Source organism: Mytilus trossulus, chromosome 7 (genome assembly GCF_036588685.1).
Source record: "Mytilus trossulus isolate FHL-02 chromosome 7, PNRI_Mtr1.1.1.hap1, whole genome shotgun sequence".
Lineage (NCBI taxonomy): Eukaryota > Metazoa > Mollusca > Bivalvia > Mytilida > Mytilidae > Mytilus > Mytilus trossulus.
In genome coordinates, this window is record NC_086379.1 from 77,453,165 (window position 1) to 77,476,812 (window position 23,648).

Sequence of the window (23,648 nt, forward strand, 5' to 3'; positions counted from 1 at the left end):
CAACACTTCGATTTTCTTATCCTAGAAATAGAATACCCTAGCCGTATTTGGCACAATTTTGGGAATTTTCGGTTCTCAATGCTCTTCAACTTTGTACTTGTTTGACTTTATAACTATTTTGATCTGAGCGTAACTGATGAGTCTTATGAAGACGAAACGCGCGACTGGCGTATTAAATTATAATCGTGGTACCTTTGATAACTATCAGAAGAATCAATGAAAAAGTATACCTTTGTTAATACATTATACGTATATTGTATAACAAAGGCAAAAGAATCAATGAAAAAGTATACATTTGTTAATACGTTATGCGCATAGAGTATACTGTTGTCAGAAACTCCCAAAATCAATACCAACCTTTCTTTTGTGGTCATTAACCTTGTGTCAAAATTTTATAGATTTTTATTAACTTAAACTAAAGTTATAGTGCGAAAACCAAGAAAATGCTTATTTGGGCCCTTTTTGGCCCCTAATTCCTAAAATGTTGGAACCAAAGCTCCCAAAATCAATCCCAACCTTCCTTTTGTGGTCATAAACCTTGTGTTAAAATTTAATAGATTTCTATTCACTTTTACTAAAGTTAGAGTGCGAAAACTAAAAGTATTCGGACGACGACGACGACGCCAACGTGATAGCAATATACTACGAAATTTTTTTCAAATTTTGTGGTCGTATAATTATTACACATCGTTGTCAATTCACTAATTACATGAAGTATACCTTTGTCATTACATTATACGAATATTGTATAACAAAGGCAAAATAATCAATGAATAACGTATACCTTTTCATTACATTATTCGCAAAAATTATACAGTTGTCAGAATAAAAAAAAATGTTGTATACACTCTTCTATATATTACATAAATATTCTATGCAATTGTCATTAGAATATATAAATATGAAATATCGTTGCCAGTACGCTATATGAATATGGTTTCTTTTTCAATACTCGAAAAATTGAATAGTTTACAATTGTCAGAAGAATATATGAATATTACACATCGTTGTCAATACATTAAATGAAAAAAATGTATCTTTGTTTATACATTTTATGAATATTGTATAGTATGTGTTAATTTCCATTTGAAATCAAACAGACTTGCTTTAATTCACATTTTGCGTCAAATGTCAAATTCTACATATCAGGCTTTGCCTTTTCATTAATGCACATATAGTGTTTATTGGTGAAGTTGTTGGTATGATACATGCGGAATTGTGTCCTTTGATTTCAATGAACAAGTTTTAAATCTGCAATTTGTCGACAAATACTAACGTTGCATGCCTTTTATGTACATAACTTCTACTTTAATGACATTTAGAAATTTAAACTCAAGGACGCAGGAGGATTTTGAAAATAAATAACTCAGCCTTGATAATCACAAAAATAAATGGTTTGTTCTGTGGTAGTTTGAAAATAAATTACTTGACTTGCAATGTACTGAAAATAAATAACTCAGCAGTTCTAATCGAAAGTATGAGGTGGCACGAGAGTCTTCATAAATTCATCTTTTTTCCCAAAAAAATTCGGGGAACACTTCGGCAGAGGATGATGATTAATTCTAATGAAATGGTATATAATGACTTAAATATACACATATTAGTTATGATAAACAAATCATTTAAAAATTGTATGTTTTCGAATAGTAGTACCATACATACAGTCGTGAAAATGAATTATCAGTCCCTTGCTTTAATGAAAATGAAAAATCTTGCTTCAATATCGCAGAAAATGAATAATCTGTCCTTTTAGTTTACAAAAATAAATAACCGATTAAAAACAATTTCTTCTGCCCCCCCCTCCCCCCCCCCCCTGAATATCAAATAGTCGTCCCCTAATACACACGTTGAAGAGCTAATTAAATATGACAGGATAAAAATGTAGCCGTACCAGAAAAAGAAATCAGAGCTATGTATAATGAGTTAACAATCCTAAATTTATACTGAATAAACATTACTTAATTTAAAACGAATTTGCATTTCTTAATTTTTAATGAATCTATATTCCTATGTTGATTTTACATTCAAAATCAAAATTATTTTTTTCAAAATTTCCAATCTTCATATTGAAATTATTGTTTGTTGTACATAATAGGTCCAGAAGAAATTTTTCGAATACCAACTTTCTTAAAACAAACTTTGTCCTTTTAATTGTACAATGGCCTTTTTGAATTTAATTTGAATACTCGGAGATCGCTGGTCAATAAATGAAGTAGAAAAAACTTTCATATAAACTTTAAAAATTAGGGGCAAAGTCTGTGAACAGTCAATAACGATGTAGATTCTAGTCAATCAAACAAGGTATACTAACTGTTTATATGAGTATACGGTTTTAAGTACAGCAAGGTGAATAACACATAACTATGAATATTAAACAGCAAATGTAATAAATTCCAGTTGAAAGAGATCTGACGTATGGGCGAAATCTTATTTAAAAAACAACTTTTGTCGTTAACGTCATGTGCAAATTGAAAACCTATTGGAATTTCCATTCGATTCTTATGATATTATGCTTTACACGACTTTTAACCAGATCTATTCCGTGTTTTCAATTTCCCTTCAGACAAAGACAAAAAATGTCTGTTATTTCAATTATGGTTGAGCTAGTGACATTGTTTTTTTGTTATTTAGTTCTTTACACTAGATGTGACTTTCACTTGTTTGTTAAGTCTTGAATCATTAACTGTCTGTTTTACTAGTATTTGTAATGATATCTAATGTTTTGTCAGAATTCTTTTTAACGTCGTTCATAGTTTGACACTTTCAATGACACATGTTTTATTGTTTCAGATTTTTGTGAATTACTAGTATCTGAGCCTCATTACGTTTTTCTCAAATCTGTAGAATAGTCAACTAGCGAATTTTGTTGAAATAAACACATATAAACCATAATGCTCTACAAATTTATCATTTTTAATAACAATAAGAGCTAAAGTTGAAATTTATGTGCAGAAATGATGAGCAATAAAATTGAGAAAGGAAATGAGGAATGCGTCAAAGCGACAAAAAACCGACCATACAGTAGACAGCAGCCGAAGGCCACCAATGGGTCTTCAATGTATCGAGAAACTCCCGCACCCGTAGTATACTACTTTTTACTATGTTGCTAATAAATTTATGATTGGATTAGCTGTGTGCATGGAATATCAAAATCATTACTACATTATTGAATTTCATATCGTCATTCTTAAACCATGTTTCCACTTGAAAGTGCATCTCTTAAGCCTTTTTTTTATAGAGGAAGATTACACAAAAAGATAAGAATATACACCACTGGTAAATTTCCCTGTCCGTTAAAATACTTATTGATGAAGTTTATTATTTCATTCAGTACTTGCATCTCAGTGATCTTGAAATAATAGTTATCAAAGGTACCAGGATTATAACTTAGTACGCCAGACGCGCGTTTCGTCTACATAAGACTCAGCAGTGACGCTCATATCAAAATATTTATAAAGCCAAACAAGTACAAAGTTGAAGAGCATTGAGGATCCAAAATTCCAAAAAGTTGTGCCAAATAAGGCTAAGGTAATCTATGCCTGGGATAAGAAAATCCTTAGTTTTTCGGAAAAAAAAGAGTTAATTTCAACTTACAATTGTTACCAAAGTTATGGCGTACTAAATTATAATCCTGGTACTTTTGATAACTATTCACACTAATAAAACTTAATATATAGGAGGGTGGCCCTTATGCAGAGACTACTCCAACAGAGTTATAGGGAGGAAAGATTGAAAATGACCCTACTTACATTTTATGGATACTATCACAAATTGTTCGATATAAACGATGTGTCAGTATCTGATGATGACAGTACTTTACTGGTGTTCAAAAGTCATCAATCGATTAAGTGAGAACTAATCCGGGTTACAAACTAAAATCGAGGGAAACACACTAACTATCAGAGTAAAACAAATGAACAAGAGGAACAAACGCCAACCTAGAATTATTAATGAGATTTTGATAACGTCTTAGATTGTGATTTACCATCAGACCGTTTTGCCTAGTGTAATTTCCATTGCTAATCAACGGGTGTTGTTATTTATATAAGTTATGATTTTTCTTTTGTAAGTCCGGTTTGATATGACCGTGTTATGTTTTATCGTTTGTGGTTTGAAAACTGTATTTTTGGGACATGTCGAGTTAATGTCCATTTTCCCTGGATTGTGTTAAATAGTTATGACGTCGTCGTACAGCTTTAATTCAAACAAAGGCGACAGTAGTGTACCGATGTTCAAAACTCATCAGAGGGAAACGCATTAAATACAAGAGAATGACGACACAAAAATAAAATGTAACACATACAGAAACGAACTAAGCATTATACAAAATCCGATGAGAATAACAAATATAACATCAAAACTAAATACATGAATTTGGAATAGAAAAGTACCGTGACACGTCTCATTATAATATGAATTCACACTCAAATATTGAGGAAACAAACGACACAAAAGAAACAAAACGTTAAAATGTAATACACACAGAAACGAACTATAAAATAACAATGACCATATTCCTGACTTGGTACAGAACATTTTTTTAAAGAAAAAAATGGTGGGTTGGATAGCCTTCCAAGACCATCAGTATCATGATAACTATATAACATTCTATGTTGTGTCATGTGTACTATTGTTTGTCTGTTTTCATTTTTAGCCATAGCGTTGTCAGTTTGTTTTAGATTTATGAGTTTACCTGTCCCTTTGGTATCTTTCGTCCCTCTTTTTTAATTTTAAAATGACGTCCATTTTCACTGAATTAATACACAATTTTATTTAGGGGTCAGCTGAAGACCACCTCCGGGTGTGGGATTTTCTCGCTGGGTTGATGACCCATTGGTGGCCTCGGCTGTTGTCTGCTCTTTGGTCGGGTTGTTGACTGTTTGACATATTCCCAATTTCCATTCTTAATTCTACTCTCAAATTCAAATGCTGAGTGTTCTGTGGTTGCGCTGTTAAGTATATTTATGTTGTTACTTATTAATGCACATTAACGTCGTGGAAAAATAGAAACTCGCACTGTTTTGTTGGATTCAGGGATCAAAAAATACAGACGCATGACTGTTTTCCTGATTAAGAATAAATTATAGCTATTTACTTAGTCTTTAAAAAGAATAAAAACACCAAATGTATGGAGATTCGTCCTACGCTAACTGCTTATGAAGATATACTATATTAAGCCACTGGAAGCCTGTGCACGTACATAATAATTGAATTATAATACGAAATAGTTTGCATCAAGGCGGAGAAAGGGGAGTACAGATTATCGAAGTAGGTAGGGGTGTCTTGTTTACTAAAGGCACAATGATTACCATTTAATTTTTCTTTAGTGCAGTTTAACATCACAGAATTTAATCAATGAGAAACTACCGATGACTGCCTACTCAAAATTTTAACAATAAATTATAAAATTAAAAAAATATATTGTAGAAAAAGATGGGTTATATTTTCAATTTGAGCATATATTATTGCTTATGAATAAAAGTAAATGAAAAGTAATTGCAGAGTTTGATGTTAATTTTAATTTTGACCTTTATCATGAATTAACTGAGTACCCATTAAACAGTATAAATACGCAAAGAAGCATAATGATTGCCCCTACATTTTAGAATGATAAATAGAAGTCGAATAATAAAAATACATCTCGAGGAAACTTTTTAAAAACTCTGACTAAGCAATTAACGATTATGCATTCCTCGTAAACAAAAACTGCAATGTCATCAGGCGTCTGAAAAGCGGAACAACGAATGACGCGTTTTATTAAACGAAGAGGTGTTGGTGTCAGAAAAGACAATATACAATTTGAATGGATTCTTTGAGAACTATATTTAAAAATATGATTGTAAAATGATGACAACTTTAGTATGATAACGACAATAATAACTATCTGAATATTTAAGCATGATTATAACATGATAATATGTAGCCTTTTCTTGAGTATTCACCTAATCCTTTAGTTCTGTTCTATCAGATCCTGTAATAAAGGGGTATCAGCTGTGATCTGTGTGTTACACCCATTCGAATCATATTCTCACATTTGATTTATGATATACTAAAACGTATATCCAAATTACAAAAAGTCTTAAATAAACAACGCACGGACTCACGGAATAAAATGTATCTATATTTCGTGTTTATTATTTTTATACGCCATCTTTCCATCGAGATGACATATGCAGAGTGCTGTCGTTCAAATAACCCGATATACACATATGTTTTAAAATGGATAGATAGCGATCACATGAAATATACCACTTCTGACTTCATTGCATTTACGTCTTTGATTTTATTAAACATCATTTGTGCATTAAGATCATTAGGGACATCGTCACTAGTTTCCCATGCTGAGTGAGCGGTTGAAAAAATATGATGCTATATTGCACGATTTATTCAGCCAATCAAATTTTTATAACTGAAAATCTGCACTGCTTTTATTAGAGAATTGTGGTTCAGTACCGACGAAACGAACATTATTTCTTGTTTATCCTGCTTAATGACGATCACGAAGACGCTTCATGAACTTTTATAGTGCAGGAATACAGGTAGGTCCTTCTAAATGCAAATTACATAAAATAGGCATACCTTCTTGACGATTTTTCCCAGGTCAAGGACATTCCTCGAAAATGTTTTGGATTTTCTAGGTCTGTTTGATTTCATATTGTAGGTGAAAAAGTATTTTAATCCTCGGTTTTACCTGTGTAAGAACCACTTTATGTGAATCAAATCAGTCAACGAAATGGTTCATCTTATTTTCGCTTCCATGCTGGCATTTCCAAAATAGATACTTAACCCCTCACCAGGGTTGAATTGAAAGTCACATAGATACGAATTAAATCAGGTCGAATCATTCAATGCAAGTGAATAATTCAGCAGCGATATTTTTTAGATTGTTTTTGCAAATTAAACAAAAATGGTTAGTAAAAGAGTATTTTTCGGTCACTATTCCACTTTCATTAATAATTGAACAAACAAAGTCATATTCTAATTTCTGACATATCTCGTAGCTATTGCCCTTTTAAAAACGTTTCATTATATATGGATTAAAAGGTATTCAAGGAATTACTTTGATATTCCTATAAAAATAATGTATGACTATATTGAGATTAGAATGATGATACACCACACAGCTTCCTGATTTGTTCAAAGGATATCCAGAATATCAATGACCATGGTCCCTGAGAAAAAAGGTAAGAAAATATTATCACATGACTTTTATTTATTCTTATGTCAAAATAATTAAATATTATTAGTAATGAATTACAGGAATATGTTGGGTTTTTTTGTAAAATCACGAGCTTTGCTTTTTTGTTTTGTATTTTACTTTGAGTATTTCCTGCAACCAAACTTTTTTTTAAGTATAAAATGATTTGACACCAAACTTGTAAATATTATTTTAAAGATAAATGTAATTACTTTCATTTTATTTTCAATTATGTTTGCAAACATTCCGATTAACTCCACTGATATAAAACTTGCATCAATCGTTCTTTTACGTTACGAATATGTGGATTGAACAGCCCAAAAAATCAAAAGGCACCAAACATTTGAAATGTAGTTAGATAGAAGAAAATTTCACATGCTTATTGTTTCCGCTTTTTATTTTTTTTCACACATGTAAAGCAGGATCTGATGACCCTTCCGGAGATCACCCCTAGTTTTAATGGGGTTCGTGTTGTTTATTCTTTAGTTTTCTATGTTGTGTCATGTGTACTATTGTTTGTCTGTTTTTCTTTGTCAGTTTGTTTTAGATTTATGAGTTTGACTGTCCCTTTGGCATCTTTTGTCCCTCTTTTAGTTTTTCTCCTGTTTGAGCTGCAGAATACTGATGCCTATCTTGTCTTGAACACTGTTTTTTTTTATTTTCAGTTCCTACCAGGGCAAGTTATTTATTTTCAAAATCCTGTAAAACCCCAACAAACAAAGATCAAATAATCGTTTCGGTGTTAAAATATAAGGAGTATAATTGGTCTGCTTAATGTATGTGAAGGTGATTATCTAGGAAACAATGTATCCGTCTTATATTGGATTTCAATGTCCTCAACTTCGTGTTTGATTAGGCTTCCAATTATGTATGATTGGATGTCACCAATAAGTCCTATTTTGAAGATTACATTTGGAAACACGTTCTTAATATGCATGATATCTTTGTTAAGAGCATTGCTCTTGAAAGTAAATATTAGATCAAAGAAAATATAACTTTTATTATATGGGTCACGACAATGAAATGAAAAATGTGTATTTTTCATCTTAAACGGTAACAAAAAAATCATAAACTTGTAAATCAAAAGCCAAAATTCTAGATTGCCAATGAGACAACTATCCACAAAAGACCAAAATGACACAAACATTAACAACTAAAGGTCATCGTACGGCCTTCAACAATGAGTAAAGCTTATACCGCATAGTCAGCTATAAAAGGCCCCGATAAGACCATGTAAAACAAGTCAAACGAGAATACTAACGGCCGTTCATTATAAATTGCAGTTGATAATTCACCAACCATTTAAACAGAAATGCCTCCAACTGTAAATTTCAATTCCGAAAAATCGGTGTGACCGAAAGGTAAATAAACCCCAAGAGAATACATAAAATGGTTTAAAAGTTAACTTTCCAAATCGAATGTGAACCCAAGCTTCTTATTTATTTCTTAATCTATCAACGACTAATTTTCAAATAGTTACTATTTGTTATGTTAGTTCTAACGCTCTGACTACTGTAATTTATCTCAAAGTTATCTAACCATTTTGCATTGTTGATATATTATGTTTATTAGAATATTTCTGGACTAGACATTGCGTATCCATCCAGTGAATTTTAGCATTGTTTGTTCATTCGTATCCCTCCTCAAATAATGTTTGTGACGTCAGATACACGAAGCAAGGTTTGATAAATGTTTTTAGGATTTTTTTTGTAAAATTGTTTCTTTTAAGATTGTAACACAGTGATGACTGCTTGTCCATGTTTAGACTATTTTAATTTATTATGTCTATTTTGTTCACGCATCGTTGTAAATTTAACGAAATTTGGTGAGACTGTCGTACAAGTGAGAGGAAAACCAGGTTCAATCCACCGTTTCTACATTTAAAAATGCCTTTATCATGTCAGGAGTATGACAGTCCATTCGTTTTTGATGTGTTTTGTAATTTGATTTTGACATATGATTAGGGACTTTCCGATTGAATTTTCCTCGGGGTTCAGTACTTTTTGGTACCTTCTTATTTTTGTTTATATTTTCCCTGAATATCGAATAAAACTAAATGTTACAATTGATTTATGTAGAATGATAATTATTTCATGAAAACATTCGCAGTTCTTAAGGTATCAAAATAATAGCAGCTGTATTATATATATATTGAAGAAAAGCTTTTAGAACTTACAAGTCTTCCCCATATCGGTAAAAATCCTTTATATAGAGCTAAGAAGCCTTCTTGATTGACTGTCTTCACCAAACAATCCATTGATCCTGCATATAATTTACCTCTGTAATATAAGCAGGAAATAGTAATCACTGCCGCCTCACAGGGTGAGAATCAACACAAAAACGGCGTATAACAACTGCTGCAAAATACGAACAAGTTTCTCCTTTCTTTCTTACTGTTGTTAGAGCCCCTTAATCCCTCTTAACATCAGAGTCTGTTGCTTACACGATATGATTTTGACTGTTCTTTTTGTTATACATAAATGAGTTTTACTTTAAAAGCTTCTCATGATACACTCTTGGCTTTCAATTTTTTATATAGATATATTCGAGCTCCTGTTGAAGATATTTCAGACATGTAATTCGGACATACCAATTAATAACGCACTATTTTCTAAAAGTGGCATTGGGCAGATGCTATTGCTGTAGGACCTTTAATACCCGAGTCTATCATCAGCTCAGAATTAATTGTTTGACCACAAACAAACAGATTATACCTTTTACAATATTAGAGTATGACGTTGCCAAGCAAAATAGTCAATGACATCATTATTGTCCAATGTAAATATCCATGAAAAAGTACGGGAAAGATGATTACGAAACTATTTTATTATTTTTTTATAGAAAAAATATACTGAGGTATTATTACATTTATTATAATACCGGTGAACAGATGAAATCATTAGAGAACCGAATTGTGAATCTAGAAAAACAGAGATGATATCAAGGGTGTTTATGAGATTTCAACATTGTGAAATACTGTTACTTCTTATCTAATTCCTTTTTGAATCCATGTGATTCCATCAGTTTCTTGGTTATCTTTTGTATAGCAATACGTGATGCTAGAGAATATTTGATTGAAAGTAAGCAAGAATGATTACAAAAAAATATTGAAAAGGTTTTTAAAATGATAAACAAAATAGAATAAGTAATGACACATACAGGCTTGTAGATGAATTGTGCTACGAATAGATAAAAAAAAATTTGAAGAAATTATCCCGTCAAACACTAATACTGCACATATTGATAAATACCTTCCGTTTTCTGTTGGTTGATTCATAATTCTAGTTTTTATGACATCAGCTGGGGTCCCTAAGATGGCCATTGATAGTCCGGAACAGGTACTAAAATGTTGATTATATTTTTTAGTACTTTACAAAATAAAATGTAGTTGTTAAACATATATTAATTTCGATCACATGCTTTTTTCATAACTGAGACTGGTATATGGTCGAAAACCAATGCTTCGGGGATGGTAAATATATTGCTAAGTATTTTAGTACAAACAGATATTTTCTTTTAAATCATGTTATATTGACAAAATACGCTCATATTCAGATAAAGTTGCTCAGTTTTCTATGAAGTGGTATGTTTACTGTTGCTTGTCGTTTCGTTGTTTTGTTTGTTCTGTCGTTTTTCTTCTTTTTTTTATGCCATGGCAATATCAGGAGTTTTTGTGTCTGCCTTGTTTAAATATTAATTTGTTATCTGTTGCCTCACTCTTATATTAAACAATATATATATGTAGATGGATCGTCTAGGTGATCCACAAGTGTTCCCTTTACGTTTATCACCACTCTTCTGCGTAAAGCTAGTGTATATTCATACAATACGGACCATCATTGAAAGGAAACATTTATTATTCAGAGTTATAAGGGAAAATGACTGAAATCGAGACTACGGTTCCCATCACCATTTTAATTGACTGATACGATATTCCTCTGTCCTATTGTTTATACCGGCGACAATCAACGTTTAGCACATACGTACACCGAACGAGGTAAAACAATGTACGCTACCAATACGATAGTAATGTTAGACGTTTTTAGATTGTCAATCATATCTGTATCGTGTTTAGAACGAGCATTAGGTGTGTTTAAGGCGAACTATCGGGTGTACAAATGATGTATGTTGGCCTGTGTTTGGTGGTCGTCTTACGTAAATGCAATACATGCCACCAATAACCACCCTTGAATGTATTTTAGACGCGTCCCGATCGTACCTGGGACGACTATCCGCTCTTTTGGCGTGTCTGGGACATGTAATTATCAGGTGTTTTACTGAACTATTATACATTTGTATTTAGTGGCCAGCTGAGGCTAAATTCCAGGTGCAGGATTTTCTCTTAGACCCTTAATTGGCCTTATCTGCTCCTAGGTCGGGTAGTTGTCTCTTTGACATATTCCCCATTTTTATTCTCAATTTGATTGTTTATACTACTTCTTGATACATGGTCACGGAGCGTTGAAACTACGAAAGGCGTATCTAACAAACTCGCCCCCGCATACGTCCAAGGGAAGTCCAAGTAAAATTCGAACGATCTTTGAGTGTATACGACGTGCCCTAAACATGCTAAACGTGTCTCAAACTTATTCGTACCGCACTCCAACATGATTGTAACGTGCGTATACCGTGCGTGAAGCGAACATTACTGTATACTCTTGAAAAATGCTAGAGCTAGATGAAAATTTCGTTACTGCATAAAAATTTCCTGGAGTTTAAGGATTATGTACCCTTGTGTTGATTCAGTGCTAAACAAATGGAACTTTTATAGAAAATCCACGTCCCTTCCCCAACGTACTCTCATATTTTCAATTCGGGGACTGAAAGGTAGAGTGTTAATGCATTTAGTGCTAGCATTGGTTTCCTTAAAACAATTTTAATAATTAATTTTTAAAAATTTTAACAAAAATCTTTGCATTAAAGGCTGGGGATTTTCTATAGAAATGTTGTTTTTTTTACCACAAAGTCGCTTTTTTCTGTTAAATGCAGTGACACATGAAATATTAATGCTTTGCAGGAAGTTTTCCCTTGGTATATGTGCAAAATGGCATATCTCTATTATTCATTATATTTGTGGTTTGGAAATAATTGCAGTTTGAAAAGTTCTGGTTACAAAAGGGTCATAAACCTTAAACGTTCAACACGCGTATATCTTTGCATATCGACGTACTTCAAACTGATGCCACGCGGGTCTAACGATTGCTTAACGTCCCTCTTGCGTGAACCAAACGTGTACGAACTCATTCAATTCTCTATGTACGTCTGATACACGTCGATCTTTACCCCAATCTGTGACTCCGGCATTATCTCGACGGGACGAAACGCGCCAATGGCGTACAAAATTTAAAACGTGGTGAAAATGATGATTTAAAAAAGAAAAGGTGGTTGCCAATGAGACAACTCTCCAAAAGGAACCAACTGGCACTGACATTAACAACTATAAGTAACCGAACGGCCTTTATTTCACTAAGTTTGAACTCGCATAGCATGCGAAGCTTACAATGTCCACACACCTGACTGTGATTCTCTTTGAAGGTCATTCGTTTTCCTTCGCTTTAGTTGTTAACATTGAGATGTGTCTTAATAATGGTTAAATGAGAATTGAACATTGGTAAACTAGTATTGCCTTGAATAAAGATCAATATGAGATTTGGGTTAGCATTACATTAAGACGTATGATACGTTTTCTGATTCTTTTTAACCCTTTAATGATAAATTCATTAGTTTTGAATATAGAACGACAAACATTTTAAAAAAGTTCATTTAACATGATAAAAGGTAGTCCAAATAATTTTGACGTCTTTGGAGGCCTATTTTAAATTTTTGCTTTGACGCCTTCCACACCCCGATATAAGGCATCAGAGAAAAAAAAATATGATAGCCTTTCAAGATGTCACAATTATTTGGACTAGATAACAGGTTTTAAATATGGATAAATAGTAAAGTTCCTGAAAGATTTGACGCAAAATGAAACTTAACACAAAAACACTGTCAAGCTTCTGACCAAGGTTTTTTTATCTAGAAGATCACGAATATACGAACAGACGAATTTAGCACCTACTCTTTGAGATGGTTGCCAGTGATCATTTCAATAGTACACGGTGCATACTTGTTTAAGGTAATTTAAGGGAAGAAAATCGAAAGAAAACTTATAAATTTCCGTTTAATAACTACATTTCGAGAATACACTCACGGTATCAGTGTTGACAGACACTGATAAAGTAAATATCATGAACATTTTGGGTTTTTTTTACAAAACGTGCCTTAATTACCCTGATATTGTATGTGTAACCCAATTATCCGTCAAAGATGTATACTGTAAAACTCCCTGTTTAACTGTATCATATGTTGCTAGATCTAAAAAAAAATAATGACATAACGTATATAGATATAGGAAGATGTGGTGTGAGTGCCAATGAGACAACTCTCCATCCAAATAACAATTTAAAAATTAAACCATTATAGGTTAAAGTACGGCCTTCAACATGCTTGGTACTTAGTATAAGATAGGGTTTTATGGTTTATACAATCCATAATTTGTCAATAGTATCAAAATGCATTGTGTAATGCTATCGAAATATGTTTCTGCAATTTCAATTACCAACACTGCTAAAATCCTCAAAACTGTTCAAACAAATTAAAATATATTTCTTGCGGATTATGAACAGCAATTTACAAAAGTGTTAATTACAAAAACAAATCAAAGCATTCTTGAACAAGTCCTTAAATCTAAGCATCTGATTTTAAGGTGTGATTCTGACAAAAATGCTCAGACATATCATCTTTTAGAGTGAGCTGGAAATCAGGACGGATACTATGTATTTGAGGCTGATTATAGTATTTAAAGTATGATATACAAATCGATGCAATCATTTTCTGGTAATAAAAACAAAACAATAATATATAAATGATATTTATAATGTAGAATATGATACAATTAAACTCCATCTAAAAATAAATAAATTATTACCTCCCATATTGATTAATGCTGCTCTCTGGACATTTGGCACAACGCCTCTGTATAGACCTCTAACACCTTCCTCTGTTATTATTTTTCGAAATGCCTGAGCTGTACTTTTTACTCTGAAAAAAAAACCCCACAACGATATAATAATTAACATTATAATAATGCTTTAGCAGGTGAAATGGAACTCGAAAACTAAAACGTCAAAGCAAAGGATACATGCAAATGTATTTTATTACACAAAAGTACAATTTTATTCTGTATAAATTACTAAAACCAAACCTAAATCAACTTGTCATTCGTATCATCATACTTTAAACTATATATGATAACAAGGCTTTTACTATTCTCTTAACATGCTTCTGACTAAAACTAATCCATTATATGAAATAAGCATATGTCTGTGAGAATTCGAATCTTAAACTTGGTTTAAATCTGTTCAAGTCAAATTCAGAAATGGAAATGGGAAGAATTTCTTCTTTATCGATCGTTTCGGAAAAACATTTTCCCAATGATACTGCCATAAAAACAAACACGTAATATAAATTGCATATTAAGCGTATAACGGTTTTCCGTCAAAATGCAATACACACTCATTAGAAGTCAGTTAAGATTAATTAAACAAACATTTACTGTACCTTGCTAATCTTCAAATAATATTGAAACTTGCAGACTATTTACCGGATTTGTAATAACATGATATGATCAACAAGATGGGTGTTGCTTAGTCTTCAGTTTTATATGTTGTGGGTTGTGTATTATATTTTGTCTGTTTGTCTTTTTACTTTTTAGCCCTTGCATTGACAGTTAATTGTCGATCTATGAGTTTTATTGTCCCAATGGTATCTTTCGTCTCTCTTGCATATCATTTCACAACTGTTAGAACAAGTTCAAATTGAAGACTGCAACACAACAGAAGCCCTTTTTTCAATGATATCATCATAATTCAAATTAGGTAATGAAAATATAACCAATACTTATGTTAATATGTTAATACAAACAATCTGAAAGATATATAAAAGGTTGGCTAAATTGGTTTATTTTATTATATAAGTAATATCATTTTTCTTTACCAAGTAATCGTGATACAAAACATTAGACCAAATGATATGCACTTTTTGTGAAAAATAGCATCTGTACTAATATTTTAAATATCAGTGTATTTTTCTGTTTGGGTTGGACAATTTCATGTTGGTTAATGGTTAAGATCTTAATTAAGTTTAAATAATGTGTACTAAAACTACACTCAGTATGGATGAAAATGATAATGTGTGGATTGGTTAACATTTGGGACAGTTTACTTACACAGACCAAATAACATATGAATACGTAACAATAGGTCAACGTACGGTCTTCAACAATGGTCTCTACATTACATATTGTAATTTTAAAGCAATGTAAACGGAAAACCAGCGAACAATTACAAATTAGTCAGACAATAGCCAACGACAACCACTGAAATCAATATGCTTACGATCAACAGGTATGTAGTCTGTAACTTCTAATTACACAACTGTCCAGTTCAATTCGCTACAAATTTAATAATTATCTATAGAAAAAAACATTTTTTTCATTTTGCATACTTTGCTCTTTTTATTGTAACAACGCATGATAAGTGTTGGAGAAAATTGAACTAAAGCTACAGTTAAACCTACTAAGCATGATTGTTGCTAGGTTTCACTCACCTTGGAGCTTTACCCTCTAACCTTCGTCGACCTTCCATCTGCATCTGAACTTTGACCAGATCTGTAGGACTAGCAATGAACTGACCCATAGCACCTGCTGTAAGGCCACCTAATGATGATTTCCTATTTCAAAATGTTTCAATAAAAACAGAATTGACAAGGTACCAGGTGTAAATGAAGATATATATACAAATTCTTGCAGTTTTAATTTTTAAATCCAAATAAAGAAAGCAAAAAACATGGGATCGATGGCATGGGGTTCTCAGGACTAAGAAACAGAGTAAAATTATTAAAGTATACTTTCTGATGTGCAATAATAACCCTTGATGAGATTTCATACTAGTTTCTAGATTAAAGATTATCAAGGTGGGGACCATATCAAAATGGATAATAAAAAATCCAGAGTAATAATGGACTTGTTGAATAGAGTTTGACGATACTAAAAGGGGGGGGGGAAGTAAAATAACCAATAACAAAAAAACAAACTCCAAGAAAAACTAAAAACGGAATACGATGCGACTGCAATACAAATGAGAGGTTTACCGTTATAAAACCAGATTCAATCAATCTTTTTCTACATTCATAATGCCTGTCAGGAATATGACATTTGTTCTCAATTCGTTTAATGTGTTTTCTCATTTGAATTTGCCATTTTATTAGGGACTTTCCGATTTGAATTTTCCTCAAACACACCAAAATAATGGATAACAACTGTCATATTGATGACTTGGTACAGGCGTTTTCTTCATAAACTATATAGAAATGGTGGACATTCAAAAATCGAAAGTCGAAAGATAAATCGACAACGCCATGGCAAATATCGATGAACGATAAAAAAAATAAAACCAAATATTAAAGAGAAAACTGAAGACTAGCAATACGAACCCCGCACAAAATCCAACCGGGATTTTTATTATGTGCATATTAGTTGAGTAAATTTCTATATTTCAAAGCGGAAACAAAGTTTAATGATGGATCTAAAGACATCGAAATTTACATTATCAATTTTGCATCAATAACTTCTAATGAACGACAAATTGATCTCATGTATTCACAACAAACTATATCTAACAGGAAAAAAGAGCAATTGACCGCCTTAAACTTTATTTCCGAAGAAAAAGAAACCGTCGAAAATAAATATTTAAAAGTATAAAAAAACCTTACCATACAGGAAAGCTGCCATCTGAATTTTTCTTGAGAACCTTGTCCCTGATGATTTCATAAAAAGATATTCTACAACCGGTATACACTGTAAGTGATAAACGAGTTATCTTATTATGCAATCGCACTTTTATACAAGTATCATATTTAGGAACAAATCGTATCGATCAACTATGTGTCCATCTTCAATTTATGTCAGTTTGTATTGTCCATCAATTGTATAATGTTGTGCTCTTTGTCATTGATAGTACAGTGCAACCTGCTTAATCCGTCGCACTGGGAACCAGACAAAAAATATCGGATTAAGCAGGGTGTCGAGAAACTTAGAATTTTTCTGCAATGATAGGCATATTTTGGGACTATGAAAATGTGTCGGTTTAAGCAGGATGCTGGAAAACTCAGGTGTCGGATTAGGCAGGTTGCACTGTGTATTAGAAAATTTACACCAAAAAAAACATATGTTTAAGATGCAGACGAACATTAAAGATGAAAATGTGACCTCACCTCCAGCCATATCAATAAACATCAAAATGTTGAAATATTGACCGTAATATTGCTGATAAATAAGGAACGAATTCATTGTTCTAATTAATAAGCAAGATTGTATCTTATATTAAACGTCTGTGCATAGAAAAAAGTAAAATCACAAAAATACTGAACTTAGAGGAAAATCAATTCGGAAAGTCCATAATCACATGGCAAAATCAAATAACAAACGCATCAACAACAAATGGACAAGAACTGTCATATTCCTGACTTGGTACAAATGTAGAAAATGGTGGATTAAACCTGGTTCTATAGCGCTAATCCTCTCACTTTAATGACAGTCGCGTCAAATTCCGTTCTATTTTCATTGATGTAAAATTACACGAATAAAAAATAAATAAAATAGTCAAAATATGGGTACATCAGTCATCATCGTATAACAGTTTTAAAAGGAACAATTTAACAGAACACATAAACATCTACTATCTACGAACACATTCATTGACTTGAGTGTCTGACGTGAGAAAATTTTATACGTCACATAAATTTGTAGATTTTTTCGAGAACTAAGAATGAATTTTGTTTTATTCTTAATGATTTCTTTGTTTGTTTACTTACATAGATGTCTGTACAAAGCTGGAGTGAGACCTTGAAAGAGTTTAATGGCACCCTCTTCGCTTCCTGAAAGACAAATTTGGAACGCGTGTATGTTATTTGTTATCTGATCATATTCTGATACAACTTATGTACTCAAGAATTAAGTATGCCAGTCCTAGATTTGATGGAAATGGTACGTAAATTCTATTTTTTTCAGCGCTTATTTTATAAAATAACCTCTAGGAAAATTAGTTTAGTCCTTTACATTCTCGACCAAAATTATTGCAATTTTTAAAATACGTTTTTTTATTATCTTAGCCATCAACTCAACTGATGACTAGTTGTAAATTATACGAAAATAAGAATTCGTGCGTTTTCCTCAGATGTATCTTTCTCTTTTCGTTTATTGGAAATAGAGTTTTTGCATATCGGTTACCTACTGTTGCCTCTTTATTACCACAATCAAAAGAAAAAGAATTTATAAAACCAGGGAGACCTCATATATGGGTCAACTCAGATCCGGTGGTCTAAGAAGTTCTTCTTCAGTATCATGAGCCTATCAGCACTTAAGTAATGAGTTTAGTAGGTGGCAAGTGCGTTTGGCTCCGATCTTAATTGAAGAGGATTCCTGTCGAATATCAGTGATTCTCGTCGGACATTCCGGATTACTCCTTCAATAAAAATTTGACCCCACGCAAATTGACAAGATTATAAAAAATGGCGCTTTACACAAAAAATCTATCAATTAATAACAATTTCAATGATGTCTAATTAAGTTCTTGAGGATTAATTCATATTAAAATCAGGCGCCTTGGTCTTATGATTATTATGAACTATCAAAGTCAGTAGATAGAATTACATCCTAGTAATTAGCATACAATACGATAAAAGGTAATATGCATTATCACAGCAAGTTACTGTGTATACATTTTACACTTTGTTATCATTGAATTTATGTAACATTCGTTTGTTCTACTAATACTTGCATATCAAAATAACCACCTTTCCTATGTTATATCAGAAATCCTACAGTTTGAGTTTAACGGTATACCAATTACCTATACCAACTATAGTTTTGACCATTCCTCTCTTCTGTCCTGCGACAATGAGTCCACCCACATGTGTCTCACCCTGGATCTGCAATCTGGTCTTTGTCAAATCTAACGGATATGTTACTGATCAAAGAATAGAAAAAGAAATAGATAAACTCATCACAGATAAAAAAAAAAAAAAAAAAAAAATCGAATTCTAAGACATATATTCAGGCCAAAATAATCATAAGACTGTATATAGTATCCGTTTAAGTTCTTGCAGTGCGTATGATGCATTGAAATAAAACAAATTATGTAAGATTTAGGATAGCAAACGTATTTCCATGATATATTCGATAAACCTCTCCAACGATTTCTAAGGCAGTCACAATTTTGTTCAATAATAATTTATCAAATAGATATATGAATATGCGGTGTGAGTGCCAATGAGACAGGTCTCCATCCAAATAACAATTTAAAAAGGTAAACCGTTATAGGTCAATGTACGGCCTTCAACAAAGTTCATTCAGAGGTGATTGTTTAATATAAACTCTACAATAATTTTGTTTTAATCGTAGATAACTATATAAATACACTAAACGTGATCATTTGGAAAGTAATAATTAGAAACTTTTAAGTTTTTTAACCTCAAGGTTGCACGCCTCTTTTGGATATATAATGTTCATAGATGTGTTATTTTTTTCGTATTGGTTCCCAGATATGATCTCTGTGTTTCATCTCATAGAGTCATAACATGTTACCAGGAAAGAAAAACATGGTAGCGCCTATAATTTAATTCTTATGAGGTCCAATTGAGAGTGTCGCTAGGGGTAGTATATAATTTTAGTATAAGTTTAAACTCTTAGAAGTTTAAGAAATTTACCTGTTGAAAATATGCCGCACAGCCTTATATTTTCATCTTTGAATAAGATAGAAGTGCATATCAATTTTCCGTTCTGGGATATAATTTTTCACGAAACATCAGAGTAAAAAATGGCACAGTTTTAGCCGCAATGGGAGTTCCTATTGGAAATTGTATTGTCTGTATTTACAGAATAGCAACCTCAAGAGCTATTAAACTGTTCAAAATATGTGTTACATAAAAAAAAAAAAAAGTGTGGTATAATTGTTATGACAACTGTCTGCCAAAGACCAAAAGACACTGAAACTAAATTAACAACTATAGTTCACCGTTTATATGCAATTCGTCGATTTATATCTTAAATAGTTTTGTAACTATTTTTCACAGTGAATGTATAATGTTTTTAATCTCATTTATGTAAATATAAACCAGATGCTCCGCAGGGCGTAGCTTTATACGACCGCAGAGGTTGAACCCTGAACGGTTGGGGCAAGTATGGACACAACATTCAAGCTGGATTCAGCTCTAAATTTGGATTGTGATTTAATAGTTGACACAGCATAAGTTTCTGACACAGAATGAATGTGTTCTAATGAACTTAAACTTTTGTTTTCTCTTAGAGCAATTCACTATGATGCTGAATATTAATCCTCTCAAAAAAATGTTTGAAGAAATTTTCTTTTTATTTATGAAATTTCAAATGAGAAAAATTGAACCCAATTTTTAATCACATCCCCCTTTCCCTTATTCCAAAACTAATCTCAATTAAAATATTCTAATGGAGTTTGCAACAATAACTACTCATTTAAATACATCATAAAATATTAAGATGTAAAAAAAACTGCTTGTTATCACTGAATGGTAAAGATTATTTAAATTTATCAGTTGGTAGTAAAAAGTGAATATACATTGTATATTGTATATAACAAAGATTAAGTTGATTCTGGACAAAGAAAGATAACTCTAATCAAAAAAAATTCTTGCAATAAGATATTTCTTGCTTCCTATTCTGGACAAAGAAAGATAACTCTAATTAAAAAAAAATTTGCTATTTCACAATATTGTGAAATTAGATATTTCTTGCCACTGCACAATACTGTGCAATTGAAAAGAATTGCTATTGCACAATACTTAATAAAATAATTTTAGATCCTGATTTGGACCAACTTGAAAACTGGGCCCATAATCAAAAATCTAAGTATATGTTTAGATTCAGCATTTCAAAGAGGCCCAAGAATTTAATTTTTGTTAAAATCAAACTTAGTTTAATTTTGGACCCTTTGGACCTTAATGTAGGCCAATTTGAAAACGGGACCAAAAATGAAGAATCTACATACACAGTTAGATTTGGCATTTCAAAGAACCCCATTTATTCAATTTTTGATGAAATCAAATAAAGTTTAATTTTGGACCCAGATTTGGACCAACTTGAAAACTGGGCCAATAATCAAGAATCTAAGTACATTTTAGATTCAACATATCAAAGAACCCAACCGATTCATTTTTTGTAAAAATCAAACTAAGTTTAATTTTGGACCCTTTGGACCTTAATGTAGACCAATTTGAAAACATGACCAAAAGTTAAGAATCTACATACACAGTTAGATTCGGCATATCAAATAACCCCAATTATTCAATTTTGATGAAATCAAACAAAGTTTAATTTTGGACCCTTTGGGCCCCTTTTTTCTAAACTGTTGGGACCAAAACTCCCAAAATCAATACCAACCTTCCTTTAATGGTCATAAACCTTGTGTTTAAATTTCATAGATTTCTATTAACTTATACTAACATTATGGTGCGAAAACCAAGAAAAATGCTTATTTGGGTCCCTTTTTGGCCCCTTATTCCTGAACTGTTGGGACCTAAACTCCCAAAATCAATACCAATCTTCCTTTTGTGGTCATAAACATTGTGTTTAAATTTCATTGATTTCTATTTACTTAACCTAAAGTTATTGTGCAAAAACCAAGAATAATGCTTATTTGGGCCCTTTTTTGGCCCCTAATTCCTAAACTGTTGAAACCAAAACTCCCAAAATTAATCCCAACCTTTCTTTTGTGGTCATAAATTTGTGTGAAAATTTCATAGATTTCTATTAACTTAAACTAAAGTTATAGTGCGAAAACCAAGAAAATGCTTATTTGGGCCCTTTTTGGTCCCTAATTCCTAAAATGTTGGGACCAAAACTCCCAAAATCAATACCAGCCTTCCTTTTATGGTCATAAACCTGGTGTTAAAATTCTATTCACTTTTACTAAAGTTAGAGTGCGAAAACTAAAAGTATTCGGACGACGACGACGACGACGACGCAGACGACGACGCCAACGTGATAGCAATATACGACGAAATTTTTTTCAAAATTTGCGGTCGTATAAAAAGGTATACACAAATATATAAATTTAACTAATAATGTACCCACTTGACAATTCATATCAGTTTCCAGAAAAAACAATTGCATCTTTCCTGATCCATTTAACTAACAAACACACCTGTTTCTGCTATAATCGCCGCAATAGATGACAGGGTATATGTAAACCAGAACGAATCTGCGTTTACTAATGCTGACTGACGATCTCCGCCTGTCATTTTTAACAGTCACTGGTAAAAATGCAGGTATCTAAAGTAAGAACCTAATCATTTGATGATACTAGTGACCTTCTGTCGTTGTTGACAGTCTCTGGTAAATAACTCGGGTATCTCACGTAATACTCTATACTGACCTGATGATACATTTCACTTTCTGTGGTAATTGATAGTGACTTGTAAAAATAATGCAGTTCTCTTAAATAAGAAGGCATTCACTTGATTATTGCATCATATACACACCGACATGTACCAGACTTACAAAAAGGTTTTCAGTTATCAGCTTCGATTTATAGGACAACATAAATAAAGGCAACAGTAGGATACCGCTGTTCGAAATTGATAAATAGATTGAGGAGAAAAAACCCGGGTTTCAAATTAAAACTGATGGAAACACATCAAGTATGAGAGGAGAACTACGACACAACAGAAACACAACACTAAAATGTAGTACACACGGATTTATGTATGAAATATATAAACATATATATATATACGAATCTAAATTGAAAACTACGTTCAAACCTATGATTGCGTTGGATAAAATCCGCAATTTTTATACATTTGCATGTCAAACAAATTTCGTTGTAGAAGGGTCCAAAAACAGCACAAACAACATTTTCCAAAAGACCAAAAAAGTGAAAAAGTATATTTAAACAAAACGCATTTGACTAACAGGTCGAACAACTGATGTTCTTTAACCCTGCTGACTGCCATTGACGATTGCCAAATAAAATTGATCACAAGATGTAACAAAATGGATCTGAATATAAATTTAATACGTCACAGAAAAAAAAAATTGTTAACTAGTGGCTACGATGTTGTGCCACAAACATTCGGTGTCAATATTTCTTTAGTACACCAGATCTAGATTTCGACAATATATGTCTCTTCGGTGATGTTAGGGATCGAAACGGTATTTGGAAGGCCATATAATTTACTCTCAATTTAAGATTGACTCTTGAATTTTAAGAGACAATATAGGATGAACGGATCATATAAACCGGAGGGAAAATATGATACATGCCCAAACAAAAAATATAAACGAATCTAAATTGAAAACTACGTTCAAACCTAT

General features: G+C 32.2%; 1 protein-coding gene across 1 annotated transcript; it reads right to left on the reverse strand.

Annotated features, from left to right (window-relative positions):
- Window positions 1-7,095: 7,095 nt before the first annotated feature.
- On the reverse strand, window positions 7,096-22,588 carry LOC134727266 (mitochondrial uncoupling protein 4-like). Its single transcript, XM_063591646.1, has 10 exons — window positions 22,477-22,588; window positions 19,150-19,266; window positions 18,113-18,175; window positions 17,012-17,096; window positions 15,848-15,970; window positions 14,169-14,281; window positions 13,471-13,555; window positions 10,450-10,539; window positions 9,375-9,477; window positions 7,096-7,172 (listed from the first exon to the last, which is right to left on the reverse strand). The coding sequence occupies exons 1-10, from the start codon at window positions 22,571-22,573 to the stop codon at window positions 7,101-7,103; spliced, it is 948 nt and encodes a 315-aa protein (XP_063447716.1). The 5' UTR covers window positions 22,574-22,588; the 3' UTR covers window positions 7,096-7,100.
- Window positions 22,589-23,648: the final 1,060 nt, after the last annotated feature.

What these genes read in the sequence shown, in the direction of transcription:
- LOC134727266 (XM_063591646.1), bottom strand. Translation starts at nt 22,573, where the DNA reads ATGACAGGCGGAGATCGTCAGTCAGCATTAGTAAACGCAGATTCGTTC. An exon ending in TTAGAGGGTAAAGCTCCAAG is followed by an intron (nt 14,282 to 15,847) that starts GTGAGTGAAACC and finishes TTTTTTTTTCAG; the next exon opens with AGTAAAAAGTACAGCTCAGG. An exon ending in GTTACACATACAATATCAGG is followed by an intron (nt 10,540 to 13,470) that starts GTAATTAAGGCA and finishes TCAACATTTTAG; the next exon opens with TACCTGTTCCGGACTATCAA.